General features: G+C 41.3%; 1 protein-coding gene across 1 annotated transcript in view; it reads right to left on the bottom strand.

Moving 5' to 3' along the window:
- SCUBE1 (signal peptide, CUB domain and EGF like domain containing 1) overlaps window positions 1–18,208 on the bottom strand; it is a 218,052-nt gene that overhangs the window by 39,089 nt on the left and 160,755 nt on the right. Inside the window, exon 9 of the mRNA XM_037390251.1 lies at window positions 17,788–17,910. Within this exon, the coding sequence (XP_037246148.1) occupies window positions 17,788–17,910 (123 nt within the window). The remainder of the gene's footprint in view (window positions 1–17,787; window positions 17,911–18,208) is intronic.

Here is an 18,208-nt window from a genome sequence, read left to right on the forward strand (position 1 = left end):
AAGTGAAAGGCTCCTTTCTGTACTCTGTTTCCAGTCCTCAGATGCAGTCCCCTGTACTCTTGATTGTCATGGCTTTCTTCTCTGAATTTTAGATTAATTAAAAGACATCAATGATCAGGAAATTAAAGTGTAATGAAGGACATTTCCTAAAAGCATTGGCATTGCAAGCGAGCTGCTCAACACTAAACATATACAGGTGAGGCTGGTGGATAGCGCTGGATTTAGAGATGTTTTGAGGACTGCAAACTGATGGAGAAACTGCTATGGCTCCCTGGCAGAATGTAACATGCAAAAGTCACTTGCACAGAAGTACACGTGTGATTGGGCATTGCGGTTATAGAACTGAACAATTCAATGCCCAGTTTGCCCAATCTCACATAAAAAAATTACTTGAAGAATAAGGATTTCCCCTACTCCTTTTTCCTTAATATGTTACTGTTAATAACAAGTGAATAAATTGGTTAGAGAAAACTAATGGTCATCACAACAGCTTTTCTCCAAGACATACAATAAGCAACTAGGTTAATTTTTGAAGCTGGGAGCCTCTTTCCAAAACACAGGCACATATGATGACTGAGTAAGAGTTTGATCTTGCTGCTTGGAGTATTTTTCATGTCAACTGAAAATAAAGATGGCAAAGGGAGACCATTGTTATTTCATGGTGCTATTTGTGCTAAAGAGAACAAGACAGGAGGGGCAAAGACAATCAATAAAAGCTCTAACAGGGATTTGGGATAGAGCGTACGCTGTAATGATTCTGGACACTGTAAGCAGAACACATCTTATATTTGGTTTGTCTGTGTTCAGTGAGGCAAGACACAAAGTACACACTAGATCACTACATATATGCAAAATATATACAATAAATTTAAATATACTGTTTCAAATAGAAATAAAATACTTTTTGCGTAGAAATTAAAATGAAAAGAAATGGAAATATCTATCTCTACTATCAATTCCTTCATCAGTGGAAGGAATCAGAGAAGACTCGTAACACCCTGAATGCTGGTAGATCACTTCAGTCAAAAATGGTCACCATATTACCGTAACACTTCGACACTATCACAGTCATGACTCCACATACTCCCAAGCCCCCCAGTTAGCTTAGGTGTTCCTTCATTGTGGCAGAAAAGATTTATATGTATCACATAACTGCTGCCCACAACAGGATTCTGTGAAGAACATACACGGCAAGGAATCTGGGGGTTTTCAGATTCGTGCGTTAGTAATGTTTGACCCCCAGGCTGGAAGTGATGGCCCAGGTGTCCCATCGCACTGCACACAGCAAAGCCACTTCTGCAGTGGGGTTGTCTCTTAACGTGGCCACATTCTCCTAATGCAAAGTCCATAATACATGGTTTTATTTTGTTCATCTCACGAACACCCTTGGTTTAACTTCCAAACCAAACGCAGACTCAGTGTGGATTACCCGACTCAACCGATCATACCACGAGCCAAACTCAAGGCTAGTCAGAATGTTTTGTGCTCACATTTCTCAGCTTCCAAGTCATCAGCTCCTCTGAGAAACAGAGCCTTTCCTTTTTCTCATTCATTAAGCACACATACATAGAAACTCTAAAGAAGTGTTACATGATGTTTTTAAAATAAACACTAATGCTTTTAGATATGTATTTTGGCTGAAAGTTATTTTCTGTCTTCCCCCCCTCCCCTCTGATTTCTGCAGGGAACTGATACCACCCATGTAATGTTTTTCACCTTACAGCCTAGCCAGTGTGGTTTCCAACAATATTTGACAGACATTAGGGAAACCACATACCTTAATCTGAGTGGTTGCTGGACCATAGGGAGCCATGATTCAAGCTATGTTCTCCAACAAATGCTGGCTGAAATTCAGGATTGGGAAACGTATTATTATGCTACAGCAGCCATATGACGGGGTTTCCACCACATCTCATGCTTTTTGGTCCACAGTGACTTACCCCTGTTCACAGTTAGTAAAAATGCATCCTCCACCTGAGAACGTAACTCTGTAATACACATCCAACACTGACCAGAAGGAATGGCTTGTAACTAACTTCTCCTTATGTTTCAAAGTCTACAATAATAAAACCAATGAAAAGGAAGCACGGAAAGATGTAGTAATGTACAAACCACCTACTTCATTACCTTCCCACTGAGTGCTTCTGGAGCAGGGTAACACAAAGAGGGAAAAAAAATAGCCATAACCCCAAACCTTTAAAAGTAATCGAAAAACCACACCCATTTCAACTTCCCACTGCATTACTGACTTGCAGTCAAGTCAACTTGTTGCTGAGAGTTAATTGTTAATAACATACTAATGACCTGCAGAAAAACCAGATCTGGCATTAATTGCTACACTTTTCATGTGAATTTAAGTGCCTAAGTAGCAGAGTCACATTTTGTATTTCATAAATTTAAGTGGGAAACTGTCCATTATGACTAACCTTGACTTGGACCAGAGCATTTATTTATTTAAGAACTTTATTGCTCGCAGTTAACTACGTGATTAGTGAAGACCAAATGTAACACACTAATCAGGGAATAAAAGACTTCTGAAGGAAATTGATTCTGCTCTCAAGGAAATGTGCTTTTTATTAGAGATGATTTGTTCTTAGAATGCAAAGTGGTAGTAAAACAAATAAATGTATATAAACTGCAAAAGAAACCTGCAAAATATACTGGAGACAGAGGCAATAAATAATCGGAAACCCGTGACTTATTATGTAAGCATCCCACAGAGGAGGTATTTCAAGGATTTAGCAGTACGAAATGAAATAGCTATTACTCAGCTTCAGGGGTAGGCACACAGTAGCAGCCAGAGACAGATTCTGCAGAATCTTTGGTTCCTATTCACTCTAATACAGGTAAGACCACTGTTTCATGCATTATTTAAGCATGCTGCCATGGTTCAGTTCAGGAACAGAAATTTGCTTGTAGCAAATTAGAGCTAATCTATTTTCCCCAGAGCAGAGCAAACATTTAATTGCACCCTTGATTCACTCACACCAAACAGTATGTCTCTGATCTCTAGCAACAAATGCAGGCAGTAATGCTACAAGCAGGTCCATGTCTTGGTCTATGTGGGAACCAGAGAAGTCAATGAGGACCCGCAGTGGCACCAGGGTCACGCAGATGTGCCTCCAGTCACATTCTCACTGGAGGAATCTGGGCTCAATTTCACTTCTGTTTTGCAACCCACAGAAAGTGCCTGCTTTCCCTGAGAGCAACACTTTCTAGCATGGCAGTGGCTTAACACAGACTTCAGTCATTAGGACACGTTCCTTCCTCTGGGTTCCAGACACTGGAGTGGCTGCTTTCTTGCAAGCTGCCTAGCAGCCTGAGCATCAGCCACAGCACTAGGGTCTCCATGGACCTTGAGCCTGCCAGCTCTTCCAGGCTGGCTAAGCAAGAAGTGCTCTGCCAAGCAGCCAAATGCCCTGGAAGATGCAACTAGGCCACAGTTTCCACTTGTTTAATGCAACACCTGGAGTGGGAGTTCTACCCCTTCCAATCCATAGCTGTACTAAGGACCACCATCCACCTAGTTTTGCCTCACGGCCTCAGTATCCTAACTCTGTATGTTTTTATGCAGTATATTGAGATCCTGGAAACAGCTTGTCTTCACCTTCCTCCCAGTCTATCTGTACCTGTTGTAAGCTGAATAACCCGACACCTCTGTTCCTGTATATAATAATAATAATATATACAGAATATATAATAATACAGTATTAACACTCCATAGCTCTGGTGCAAGTGCAGTTTTCAGAGCCACAGTGGTCTCTCTTGTTTATCATTATGGTCTGATGATTTTTAAATACTCTTATTTTGCTGTAAGGAATATCTAGGCATCACTGATTTCTCCTTTCTCTGTGTGTTCTCAGACTTCTGCTACATGTCTGAAGTTGAAGGATGTCTTCCAAGTCCTAGCAGTGTGGACAGAAACTGCATATTTATTTTGGTAGAATGAGTATATTTAATGCCAACAAGATGACCATATTAATTTAGTCTGACCTCCTGCACTTAAGCAGCCTCTAGCATTTTGCTTGGTAATCTCCAAAAGCATCGCTGTTCCAGAAAGGATTGTCTAGGTATTTTCCTGGACTGATCTCTTAGACTTCCCCATCAGTGTAATTTTTAGAGTTCCAATTGGTGTGATCATTTTTAATTGCTAAATTTGGTAAAGGATGAACAATTTTTCTTAAAAGAGTGTGATGCATACCTGATCCTTCCAGGAATCAGCAGGTACCTCTTGATACATTTCTCATGTTATTTTGTTGGGTCTGAGGGTACGCACAAGAAAGCAGAATCCAATTAAGTAGTTCCCTTGGGCTGGCTGGCTGCCTCTGTTAATTCCTATCACCTGAGCAGCTCAGTTCAGAAGACAGTCATCTTTCATGGGCCCTTTCAGTGGTTAGAGGAACTGCAATCCTCAGACCCTTCTTTGATGCTACGCACCAAGGGGACAACTCAACCCAGCAAACTGATCACCCTCATTAACATCAGAGCAACTGGTTTCCCAATGTTTACCTAGAAGTTACAGCAAAGGGAACTGCCCTGGGGAAGAACCAGACAGTACATTTGGGAGACCCTTTAAAGGCAAATGGCAGCTTGTTTTCTTTATCTCTGCTATCGGACCTTATCAAAAGAGACCAGCTGCACGTTCTGGGAACCACTGTGCTATCTCTGGGATTTGAAAACAGAAGGAAAACAGGTTAAAAATCGAGACATGGCAATAAAATTGTAGGCCTAAACTGTTTGCTCCCTCTCCAGAGTAAATACAATCCTTTCTTTAGGAACTCTTCCAAGGGAGTTTTATGTGATTTCACGTACCAACAAATTAATTTTCCCTTCTCTTTTCAGTTTCTTTCAAAAAATCCCTATTTAATTTTCTTCCGCAGAGAGTCCGCAAGCTCATTCTCTTCCACAAGCTTCCCTCAGGGCTTCCTCAGAGTCTGTAGAAATGGGGCTGCAGAATGGTATCTTAATGCAGTAAATACTTATTCCCTCTGTGTTTCCCTTAATACACGTGCCAAGTCAACTGACCGCCATCCATCCCTCTTCCTGTCAGCACTGCAGAGCCAGTTCTGCTCCCAGTCAGTGAGTACAGTTTTGTTCTGCCTCATGCATCAGCCATGGAACTACTTGCCTGCTTTTGGATCACCAAAAGCTTTGCCTGAGGGGCTGGGAAGATTTATGGGTTTGGATGGAAACTGCAGCATTTGACAATTTGAGCCAGACAAAAATTGGCAGTGAACTTTGGGGTCTTTGGGGGTATCTTTGACCATAGTTGGTGGGATTTGGCCCAAGCTTTTTACATTCCTGTAATGAAATACATCATCATCATCATCAATACCATAATTATTACATTATTATTTCTCTGCTGTTGGGCAAAGGAAAAGGTTTCCAACGGTTTTCTGTGCAGCATTATGAAAGACCCCACCAAGTTTTTTTTGGTTTTTTTTTTGTAAGCAGCACCACAGTAAAAAACAGAATAATGGTCAAGGATTACCTGATAAATTTCCTTTTGGCAGATAATAATTTCTTCTAATATTTCAAGCGTGGTTTTGCAAAACTACTTGCTAAATCTCAATAGTGCAAGGAGAGCTGGAGAACAGCAGTGGCAGCTTTTGCCCATGGGACTGCTGAGGAGGAAAAGGTGCCCGGCCTTGAAAGTGCCAAGCCAAACTTCCCTTTTCCTCCGTTTCTCCAGCCGGGCTGAACTGCTCAGCAATTCTGAATTTGGTCAGCTGTCCTAACAGAGACAGGAATGAGAACATCAGTGCCGGGTCCTGAGGCTTTCTGAGTGGCAGGCAGCAGTACATTTCCTATCTAACAAGGTAAGCTTGTTTCTTCCGTGCAGACACTCCATCACTCACATCAGGAAACACACACAGAACCCTCCCTAGCCTAATGCTCCCCGATGCCTCCGACCATACCTCAACCAACTCTGCCATAGCTTCTCCCCCAGTTTGTGAAATCACTTGACAGATAACCTTAAGTCAACTTGATGTTCAATTTAATGACCAAAAGCATTGACGTGTGAGCTTCTGGAGCTGGGGAGAGGCCACAGAGGGAGATCTGTGCTGCAGTGAGGACTGCTCACCTCCTGCAAGCCTGCACTCCAAGGCACCTATACATCTGGCCACATGGCACCCTCTGTACGTCCTGTCTGCACAGACACCCTCAGACTGAGTATTCACATACTCCCAAGAGAAGAAACTTTAGGGATCCGCATCTGCTCTCAGACAGAGGAAGGGGGCAGAGAGGGCAGAAGAACCCTTAGCTAGGGGAGCCTTCCGGAGGGTTTGTAGAGAGACACGCCAATCACTAGTGACAGCTCTGGGGATACTTGCAAAGAGAGAAGTTAAAAAAAGAAAGGAATTATTTTTGCAGGTAAGAAAGTTTGCTGGTCTCTTATGGAACATGAAAAAACCTACTAATAACTACACACAATGGTATAAAATTAGTAAGTCTGCCCAAGGTCACAGACACAAAGGGAGCCAAGGGATGTGTTCTATAAAGGCGTTTGGAAAGGCAGATTTCAAATCATTACTGGTATTTGCTATCAAGTGTGTCACACTTAGCCTCACCATAAGCTCATGGCAGTTGTCTCATCGTACTTTTTGTCCTTAGTGTTATCCTTGTGAATAACAATTTTTAAAAGGATTTAAAAAATATTTTAAAATGCACTGTAGGGATCTGAACCTGAGTAAAGCACCACTATCTTCTAAATACAACAACCAAAGCTAACAGTATAAAAAAATCCTAAATAGATTTAACAGTATTATCCATCTTTAGAACCTATTACTTTTAAAATCAATAGAAAATGAGTTGAGCTAAGTACTCTGTCAGATCGCAGTTGCTTCCTAAGAGCTAGAAAATCTACCCAGTATTGGATCAGGAAGGGCTGGAACTGCTTGGTGAAAGGACATGTGCTAAAGAAAGTCTAAGTACATTTGCAACCCTTCAGTGATGGCAAATCAGAGAAAGGTCAACACAGCTGTGATAAATGAGCCTGACTTAAAACTGCACCTACAAATGCTTAGCCTGGAGAATGAAAGTGCAACTACTGTCGATGGTATTTGTGATAAGTCAAATCTGTCATGTACGCTAGCACCAACAAAGCTGTAGCACTGTGGGCATCAGGATGTGTAGCTCTTACATGACAGTTCTTCTCAGTGTCCTGTATGAGCACTTTAGTGATCAGTCTGTGCAACCACATCTTCATCGTTACGTGAAAGGTGCATGCATATGCTAACAACTGCATTGCTTGGCAGATGTGGGGGACCACTATCCCCAATGCATCTCTGATAATCACTTTATTTGCTTCATAGCCTCCCCAGTGCATCTCTGATACTCACTTTATTTGCTTCATAGCCTCCCTATATTATGTATAGATTGTCTTTGACACAAGATTTTGGAACAAATTATTTATGGTATGAAAATAAAGATCCTCTTGAGCCAACTTGCTTGTATGGGTATTTCTACATGTGACAACCGGATAGCATCACGTAGCAGCAAAACAAGGCCACCAAGCTTTGAGGGCTGAATCTGCTGTGACACAAGGTGACAGAGAAAGAGACAAGGAAAGCAAAAGGCTAAGTTTCGGTGTGAGGAAGATCCTGAAATTGGAGACTGAAGCTGTGTCAATGCTTAGCCTGTCTGTAGACTTTCCAGACATTACCCTTGCTCTTGGGTCTATGCTTACCTCTCCTAGATCTTTCTCACCGCTCCCACCCCTCTCCAATACATGAGGGATTTTTTGTGCTCAGGTTCCTCTATTAATCTGAGAAACCCAGTAGGAGGCAATTGGCTTTGGCTTCTATTACGTTTATCCTCTTACCATTGTTTTGCCAGGACAATCTAAAATGCAATTAAAGTCAATACTTTCCCAACATTTTTTAAGAAAACAAACTACTTTCATCAAAACATTGCCAAGATTTTATAAGCAAACATGTATTCTTTTCCAAAATCAATCATTTTCCAACGCAAAGGCAAGCTGAATTACCTACTGCTATTATGGCAATAAACTGTGCTACTACTTCAAGTGCTTGCGGTAGGAGAAGCCATATATCAAGAGAAAAAGTGCATTAAAAGAAACTTCAGGCAGGCTTACTTGTTTTCCTCCAAACATAAACATGTTTAGTAGTCTGCACTCTGCTTAAGCCACTGTTTACGCAGCAACTGTGTAAAAGCTGCTTAACAGCCTGATAAGACAACATAGAAAAGGTCTTACCCTCTCTGTATCAAGCAAGGACTATTCCCTCTATCCTGCAATACATTTGATTTTTAGACATATTTCTGAAAAGAGGAAACTGTTCTCTTTGCTAAGGTGTTTGTCTCCATCACCCTTTAGTAGGAGCTGCTAGAGAGACTTCTTGAAAGAACAAGGGACTAGTCTGGGTGAAAATGTGCCTAGTGTTACTTAATCTTGCTGAAAAAGCAAGCATGACAACACAGTTTCAGTTTTCAACTGAAAACTCAAATGCAGCACTTCCCTCCACCTTCCATGGACCAGAGTGCATTCCCAGCTTCACGCTCTTGCTGAAGTTGGTGGCCACTGAATATACACAAGAATTGCTGTTCTCTGGTTCTGCTTCAAAGGCTTGCTTAAAAACTCTGCCCAGAAAGGCTGGCCTCTGTGCAGTCAAGAAATGGCAGGTATCCCTCCAAAAATGCTAACAGAAATGTTTTCCAAATATGCATCAAAAAAACTCCACCCAGCAAAACCCCAGAAGACACTCCTCCGTTCCACTGCCTCTTTAATATTTCAGCTTAGATTCTGTTTTCATCTCACCTGTCCTAACTAAGGCCTCATCTCCAAGTTACCAAAACAAGTAGTAGCAGTTTGTAACATGGCTACTGGAAGAAAATCACACCACTTTGCTTCAATAGGTTAGGCTTTTATTGTTGTTAGAACAAAATAAAGCAAGCAGAGCACTTTGAAAAGGCCCAGAAGGGTAGATGCAAGCACATGAAAATAAAACTCTTTTGGTATAATGTGGTAATTTTATTGCAATCCTATCCAGCACTTAGTGTAAAGGGTATCTGACCTTAATCAATGTGATTAAATGATTGAGTGCAGTAATATGGCATTATCTCAATGTGCACCACTGCAATTCTGGAGAATATATATACATACAGTCTTTCTCTAATTCTCTTTAAAAACAATTCCTATTGAATTACAGCTTTCAGCACTATTTATCAACAGATTATTGTTTGTGGAAGAATGCTACCTTCCTGCTCAAACTATTCCAAGGCTGACTCATATCCTGGTAATTCATTAATACATAACATGACTCTAGTCCAGTAAAATAATTTCTGCACTATATACATCATAAATCCTACAGCATCAACTGAAAAGTATATCTCAAATTCTTTCTAAACACTAATGGAATGTTTTGCTTGGCTTCCCACACACATCATCAAAGGGAGGGGGCCAGACAGAGCTGTAAAAAGCAATTTGATAGCAGTATACTTAATAGAGTTTAACATCGGAATATAAGACCTATCATACTGAATGGGACCTGAGGTCAAACTAATCTAGTATCTTACTTTCAACAGTAGCCTGTGTCAGAAGCTTCATGGGAAAATACAGGTGGAATAATCTGTCCCATCTGCCCTCCCCACATCAGGCCTCATCCCATTAGAAACAGATTTAAAGCCTAGATTGTGAAGTTTAATATTCTTTCCAAGGAGCAGCAACCAAAGAAAATTTGCCTTTAACTTAAGATAACACTGTGCAGCAGAGAGGAGAACTGGAGGTGGGGGGATGTATTTGTTTTCATGTTTCAGCAGACTTAATTGCTACAACCAACATGGGAGATAGTATCACTTGGCAAACAAACTTGTACTGGCTAGAGCTGTTTTTACTTCATGCCTGGGGCATTTATTGTTTCTGGGTATGATCTTGCAACCCTTTTTTTCTCACAGAGGCAGACTGTACCCCTGTTCACAATCTCACTGACACCAAGAGTATGCTCCATGTGTTACAGAAAGGATTTGAGAAGTATTCCTTTTATTGACAGTGTAACATGTTGCTTCCCAGCGGAGTACTTTTTTAATCTGATGCTAGAAGCAATATGGTGCCTGTCATAAGCAAGATATTTTTGTAAGGCTCAGTGACACAGAATGCCTTAGAGGAAATCTGCATAGGGAATGAACATCATCAGTGACAGCGAAATCATCCTGAATTTTATTTCTGTGAGCGAGTCTGATTTCCACAAGCAGCTCCCAGTACCTCCTCCAATGCACCACAGATTCTCACTGGTTCTTGAACTACGCTGGCAGCTGAACCAGCACAGTTGTTTATCTACCAAGTGTCCATACAATGAAACATCCTGGGCCAGACTCAGCTGGACTGGCTGAAAATCAGTCTCTGTCAAATCAATGTATTTTATATCTTATAGCACACCCATCTGATGTGGATGAGTGTATGAGTACATGAAGGCAAAATCACTCTCCCCCATGTGTATCACACAGATGACTGTTGATAGGGGAAATGGCTTGAGTTCCTTCATCCCTCTCCCATGCATCACCCCAGCACCGGCGCTGACTCACCCCGTTCCAGTGGTGTGTCAGCAGGTCCTCCCAGTGCCATAGCACTGCAGCTGCTGAGTACAGCAGCCTTCTCTCTGGTATCAGTGAGAGAGAAACGAAGCCCTGGGTATTTTCTTTGACTGCTGAAGACCTCAAACTTACAGCAAATGCAGATGCAAACTCAGGCAAAAGTCACTGGGGGTCCTGCAAACCTGCTTGCTCTGCACTCCAGACAACAAACATGCTCTGGGATCCCCGTTGCTACCTCCCTCACAAGGACGTGGGCAGCAGCACCCTGTAGCAGCTAACGCTCTCCACCTGCGACAGGTCAGTCCTGACCATGAGGGTAACAACCTCTGTGCAAGGTTTGTGTGGGTTCAGGTAAAAATGTATTTTAAATATTAAGATGAAAACCCACACCGAGCTGTAAAATATGTGCTGGTGTCCTCTTCATACCAAGTCACCTGGCTGCTCAGCTGTATGTTATTGTCACTCCAGAAAGAAGGGGAAGGCTAAATAATGTTACTTCATTGAACATTTGCTTCTTCTACATATTTAATGGAGGGAGAAAAGGAAAGGGCAGACTAACAACAAAACTTGCCACCATTTTCCACTGCAAAGCTGGCCAAACCACAAGGCTGATGCATTGAATCTGAGGGGTCTGGGCCTCACCCACCGTCTTTTGAACTGACTTACACGAAACATTAGTTCTAGCACTGACAAGGATTAGCTGAAGGGTTTAATCGGTCTTTTTACTCCTGTATGCTGCAGCTGTACCCATTTAACATCTCTCACAGCTCACTGTCTCTAGGGCTGCACTAGGGTACTCAGCTATAACTCAGAGCAAGAAGAGTTGGGGGAGTAGCAGTAAGGTACAAAGATAGCTTGGCTTGGCAAATCATGACATAAAATTCCCCTGTCCTGCTATTCCAAGGAATTTACTCAGGATTTTAAAACTGGGCCATAGGACATGGGATTCTCCCTGTCCTCCATTTTCGTGATGAACGAGAAATAGAGAGGGACAGCTGCTCCAGCCCTGACTTCTACCCATGCATTTAGTTAAGTAATCTAAGATGGGTGACTGTGTCCTATACATAAATCAATGCAAGGGGTGTATCCTCATCCTGAGACCTTCATCAGGTTATATGACTGGGACAAGGCCAGTTGCTTTTCTGGTTTACATGATCAAATGTGGGTGGCAGGTCACCATCGTGTAACCCAAGGGTGCAAACCTCTTTGCCCCCCCCTTTTTTTATAAAATTGGTTACTCTATGTCAAAGATATCTGGTGATTCAGTGCTGCCAGTGTGGATGCACTGATTTATTTGGCATTCAACTGGTCCTGTACAGCCATATTTATCATCAATGGTTCCATACAGAAGAGTATATAGTGAGATCTTTGTAGCTAATCTTTGTGGGCTTCTTTAGGCCAAAAATAATTCCCACAAACACTTTCTATCTGTCCTTCCCTGTATGATTAATCCCTCATTTCATACCCATTTTCAAAATGGAGATACCATGCTGGGAGATTCAAATCTTGGCCTTGGAAGGCTAATAGTGCATGTTTTGTAAAAATAAGTGAAAAGGTGGATGTTATGAGTGGGGGTTACATACCCAGTTAATATGGCAATGTTTCAAGACCAGGCCTGTAGGATCTTTGGATCATAGACAGTTACTGTATTTTTCAAGGTGCTATATTTCTTTCTCTTATTCTGGAATGAAAGAAGGCTTCTCTTGACAGTTATGCATTGGAAGCCCTGTGTAAAGCATCCTTCTATCAACCGATCAATCACAGGGTCAACTACGTCTATTCACATCAAATTCTCTGGAATAAAGACCTGTTTGGCAGTAAAGAAAGGCCAGCCTCTTATTTAACAGTATTATTTTAGGATTGCATGGATTACAGTTCTGTGGTGCAGTGGGTTAACACAGAAGGCCTGAGGCTGGGTTCAAATCTGCTTTCAGATTGTAAGTAAAAACCAGTTGTGGATGGCAAGAGTTGGGCAGTATATCCTGTAACACATCAGAAAGCTATCACAAAACTTGCTACACTTATCATGTCTGCTCAGGGATGATCTGAGAAACAATAAAACAGATCTGGACAAGGTCTGAGGTGTTTTGCAGGTCAGCGTTGTAATATGCTGACAGAGCTACAAAGAAAACTGTCGCAGTATCTGCTCACGGTGTCCTTGGCTCTAGCCACTACTTCCAGTTTCTCCACTCCATAAGCATGAAGTTTTTGAGTCTGGAGGTAAAGCTGAGGAGAGAGGAAGGGGGAATACAGTGGAGCACGTAAGAAACACTTGTTTTAAAACATCTGCTTTAGAAGAGAGAAAGAAAAGTTCAAATATACAAATAGGATAGTGGATATACTCACGTCTTTCTCTTGTAGTGAGAGGAAAAAATCACCTCAAATCAGCTGTACTTGGACTTCTATTGGATAGCTTTGTAGTGTGAAGAACCCCCAAACCTCTAGCAAAATGTGCCCACAGAAAATCACTAGAGGGAAAATTAAATATATCATGAAGCTAGGGGGGCAAATTCTGTTTGGGATTTCCTGTTGTATAAACCTGCACCACTGAATTTCTTTTGAACAGACACCAGCACTACCAAAAGCAAACTACGATGCCCTGTATTCCAGAACCTAGTTACAAGAGTCAATTGCATTAGTTTAAAATCTGGTAGGAAGGTAGTAAAGAATAACTAATAGTCAAACAGGCAATACATCAAAGCAAATAAAAAATGCTGTCACCTACTGTGTGTGAACACATGGCCTTAAAGAAGCCCTGAAAATGCCAGATGGCCCATGTGGGTATCCCACATGCCCCTGAGATTCCTCTGCCTAGTGGACAACCATCTCTTTTTACAGTGGCTGTATCAATTCAAAGGCTGCTTGGGCAGACTGTTATGGCTGAACTTCGTGTCTGTGAGATCTAGCAATCCTCAGGCCCCACTTAAGCCTGTTTTGGAGGCTGTAAGTGGACTAGAATAATGCAAATGCCTTGAACTGACCCTTGCAAAAGTTTAAATTCCTCAGCACAGGAGGATTTGGCTCTATTTTGGACAGAGGTGGAGAGGGGCAGAGGGCAAGAGTGTAGATTTAGCAGGCTGAAGTATTATATGTTGATCACTGTATGTTCCCACTAAAAGCAATTTTTTTCCTATATATAATTCATTTCTCCAACTCTACCGCTTATTGGGGAGAGTTCTGACCAAAGTGTGTGCTGTCTGTCTTGCTTTGCAAAAGGCAATTCCTACAGCAGGAAGAGAAAATTATTTATGATAGAATTTCACACATTTTTCTGGGTGCTTAATGAAGCTTGAACTTGAGTGGAGCAGAGAGACTGCTTATTGTTGAATTTTTTTCAAGATCACTGCACAACAAACAGAAACTGAATAAGCAATTAAGTTAACTGGTTTTAAAACTCATATTGGCTGAGGATTAAGGTAATTATGTCTGCGCTTACACACATTCACTGCAGCTTTAAACAGTCTTGCTTGCTGTTTTGTTGCTGATGTGGTTCTAAAACTAATCTGAGTTGATGTCCTGCTGTTAATTACCACAAAGGTTACAACCGTAAGTTCTTGCTATAAATACAGCTATGTTATTTGTATTACATGCTCGAAGGAGATGCAGGCCTCTTTGGCTAGGTTTATACAAACAGGTCCAACCATTTCTTCCTGCATCAAAGAATTTACAATATCTTAGACTTAAGGGATCTGTTAAAATAATACACAATAGATGGCTTTGGTATTGACATACAGTGATTTCATCATCAAAGAAAAAAATCTTATTTTTAAGTTTGTATGAAAAGAGACACTGTGGGAAAGCAGTATCATTCTCCACAATATCACTGGCAGAGTAATGTGGATTCTTCCCCCTTCTGGGTTACAAATAAGTTTCCTTTTAAACGGCTGGAATGCAGGGGAGGGGAAAGGGAGGGAAACCCCCACATTCTCCTTGTCTAACAAGGAGCCACAGTGTGAGAACCACTCCCTAGCAGAAGTAATCTGTGATTGACAATGGTTTTCTTTGCAGCCAGGGCTAAAAATGGTTTAGCTGTAAACAGACAAACGCAGAACATTTTAATGCCCTTTACAAACGCAGGGGCTGCTTACACAAGCACTATACATGCAGGGTGGCTAGCTAGTGGCACCAAGCAAGTGACAAGCTTCGGAGTTTCTGAAAATCGGTGAATTTTCCTATCAGGGTATGAGCACAAACACAGCAGGAAAAAATATTCTTGTAATGGGCAGATTCACAAAACTAAGGTTTATTCTCCAGGCAGTCCAGGCATGCATATGTGTGATCTGACAAGCTGCTATATTTGGCTTCACCCTTCCTGCCTGAAACACTGAGAAATACTTTCCTCCTCACAGAGAGGATGAATGTGTGTAAGGCACTTGGTAAGATGGGGTGAGAGCTCTGCAAACAACTAGAATTAAGTCTGAGACTTTGATGCAATTTCCCTGCAATCTTAAAAATCAGCTCTGAGGTCTACAATGAAAGGACATCAAGGGAATGAGGTGAGGTGGGACCACCTCAGAATTTCACAGGGAATATGAAGGAACCTTTTTACTGAAACATGTAAAATTGCCTTGTGCTGAAGTTAATGATCATGTAAAGAAAGTCATTGAGCAACAGCTTACTTGTATTTTTCAACGGTTTGAAAAATGTCACTAACATGAACTGTATCTCTGTGGCTTTGTTCTTCACTGATTCTTTCCTGTGAATCACAGTTACAGACTTATCCAGGGGTTCTGCAGGTCATAAAACGGTAAGCTTACTAGCTGTTTCCATGGGCATTTTGCCTAAGGTTAGCAGAATCTGCTCCTTGATGTTAGTGATGAACTAATTTGGACATGAACTCCCTACATGCCAGGGAGGCCACCTGAAGTAAATAGGACTCAGCCCCAAACAATGTAGTCTTCTACGATCCTAAGTATTTGGTAAACACATTGATTTGTAACTGAAAGAAATCATCGGTTTAAAGATGAGAACCAGAGGAGAAAGGCAATGTTGACAGCAAGACTGTAAGTCACAGAAACTCTATTATGAATCAAAACAGATGTAACATGAACAACAGAATCTTTTATAAATACAAATTACTCTTCTATTTCACGCACTGGAAAGGCTAACATGCCCAAAATAACCTCCCCTGAATCTCTCAGTAATGTTCTATGGTCAGCATTGACTGGCTGTTACCAAAAAAAACCCCATGGATGATTTATATTCCAGCAGAGTCACTAACCCCAAACCACATTTTTCTGTCAGACCTGACATTAATAACTACAACCACTTCCACTAACTATATTCTTTTTGCAGAGGAAGAAGCAAAGTACAGGTGATTCATATATCAATGATTTCTTGATCTATATTCACTTTCCTTTTTTATTAGCAGGTCTACCGACAGCATGAGCCACCAATTATCACCTTAAGCACCAGACAGGAACTAAATTACTGCTCCTTCCACAAAGCATAGCATGCTTGCTATGATTAGTCTCTGGAGCCCAGATACCTCAGGCTTGAAACATGAAATAACTTTGTCTTCCCTATTTTACAGTATGAAGAACCAGCATTTCTGGGACTGGAAGAATTTCTCCAGCCCAAAAATCCTCTGGGCTTGCACTAACCTATCTGTTACAGCAACAGATAAGCTACAGTTGATGAATCAGTCCAAGCACCGTGTAGAGGCGGAGCGTCTGCCCTTGCTCACTGACAACGGAAAAAGTAGGATGGCCAGGTCATGTTTATATTTCCATGCTCAATCACACCAGGGCGAGGAGATAAGCTACTGCATCATTCCTTGGATGGTATGTACTGTTACCTCACTCGTTCAGTAGTCCAAGCACACGAAGAAATAAAACTCGGTTAAACAATGCTTACAGAGCTGCTTCTGGTTTCCCATTATCACAACAGATAGCTGATTATTTACAGGTAGCTTTCAAAGCCTATTTCTTAGGCTTTGCATAATGGACAAATAAATTTTGCGCCAGCTCTTGCCTAACAAGAACGCAGGGCTTGACTTTTCTCTTGAGTTTTTCACTGGTGTAATTACAATTCCTTCAGTGGTGAAACCTCTGACGGGTACCACAGTGAGAGCATGTCATAGCACATGAAAATGCTCGACATGAAATTAACCAGAAAGTATTCCTAACTATCTCTAAACCCATCATGAAGGGAACATTTCTTTTTAACATTTTGTCCCTACTTTCAGCAGGTAATCAAACCCCGACAAGTTACCCTTGTCTGACATGATTCTACAATGTTATTTCTGCCTAGTCATGTGGCACTGTGCCACTCTCAGCTCCTGCCATCCTGTCCCAGCTTGAAATCAACCTTGCACTGACTCCTTTGTGTCCCATCACACAGTTGGGGTGGGGCAGACTTCTCAGATGATGGAAGTACCAAAGAGATGCAATGGAAAATGTTTTCAATAACACATGTATGTTCACACCTTGGTTTCTCTTTTGTTGATGAACAAACAAGCTCTAAAATACTAATGATGTTTTGGACTTCATAACTTTTAAGTGTTCAAAACCCATGCAAATAATTATGTATTAATAAAAAAGTAATTCCTGCACAAAATTTTAATTGAGTCTGTCCTCCTTCTCCTTCTCTCTCTACTGATGCATGCTCATCCTTCTAGCTTTTGAAGAGTAAAGTTACAGAGCTCAAATGCTTAAAGTGTCCTTTCTCCAAAGGTACATGTTTAGTACTTATGCTGAAAATGGTTATGCACTTAATTACTCATAGAATAGATAATATCATATTACTTAGATAACAAATCATGACATGGACAGCAAACAATATAAAACACTTCATTTGAATTCTCACAAAACACCTCCATAAACAGATTCTGTCAGGCAAAGGTGAGGTCACAAATTAGACCCTTTTTTCAGTTTAAATGTTGCAAATGTTCTATTCCCATAAGTTATTCTACATGACTCTGGTGTAAATAAGATAAGCTTCTGTTCCATTAAGATCATAGCAAATTAGAGGATATGAACATAAGGGTCTTTGCCTGAGGTTATTCCACTGCGCTACACAGATTTTTGCAATTCAGCATTCCTACTGCTAAAAACACTGAAACAAGACATTTCCAAAAATCCTCTAACTCCACCTCAGAAAATGGAAATCTGGGAGGTCTTTTCTAACTTTACTTCCTACGATTAAAACCCGTAGTATAAGTGACTTAATTAGAAAAAATAATCCACTGAAAATAACATCCTCATTATACAAAGAATAAAATAAATGCAGCATTACCTTGGCAGGTTCGTTCATCTGTGAGCAGTTTATAGCCTTTCTGGCAGCTGCACTCAAAGCTGCCAACCGTATTTCGGCAGAAATGGTCACAGCCGCCGTTGTTTACCAAGCACTCATCAATGTCTGCAAAGAACGAACAGGGAAAAATTTAGTTCACAACAGCAGTTCTGTAGTTCAGGGCAGGAGTACAGGAGTTTACTCAGACCCCCAAGGAGGCTGCTGCCCCTGTTAGGAATCAGGTTGGTCAGAGGTATCCCTCCTTCCCAAACCTCTCTTCCAAAAGAGGTACGAGCTGAGCTGTGCTGGAGACAGAGGTATTTCTCTCAGAACTGGAACCACCAGATGACCCAAGCTGAGGCACTTCCATGTTAAAGGACATTCAGGGAAGCTTGTTCATAAATGTGGTGGCCTGCCTGACAGA

The sequence above is a fragment of the Falco rusticolus genome, chromosome 5 (genome assembly GCF_015220075.1).
Source record: "Falco rusticolus isolate bFalRus1 chromosome 5, bFalRus1.pri, whole genome shotgun sequence".
In the NCBI taxonomy this organism is placed as follows: Eukaryota; Metazoa; Chordata; class Aves; order Falconiformes; family Falconidae; genus Falco; species Falco rusticolus.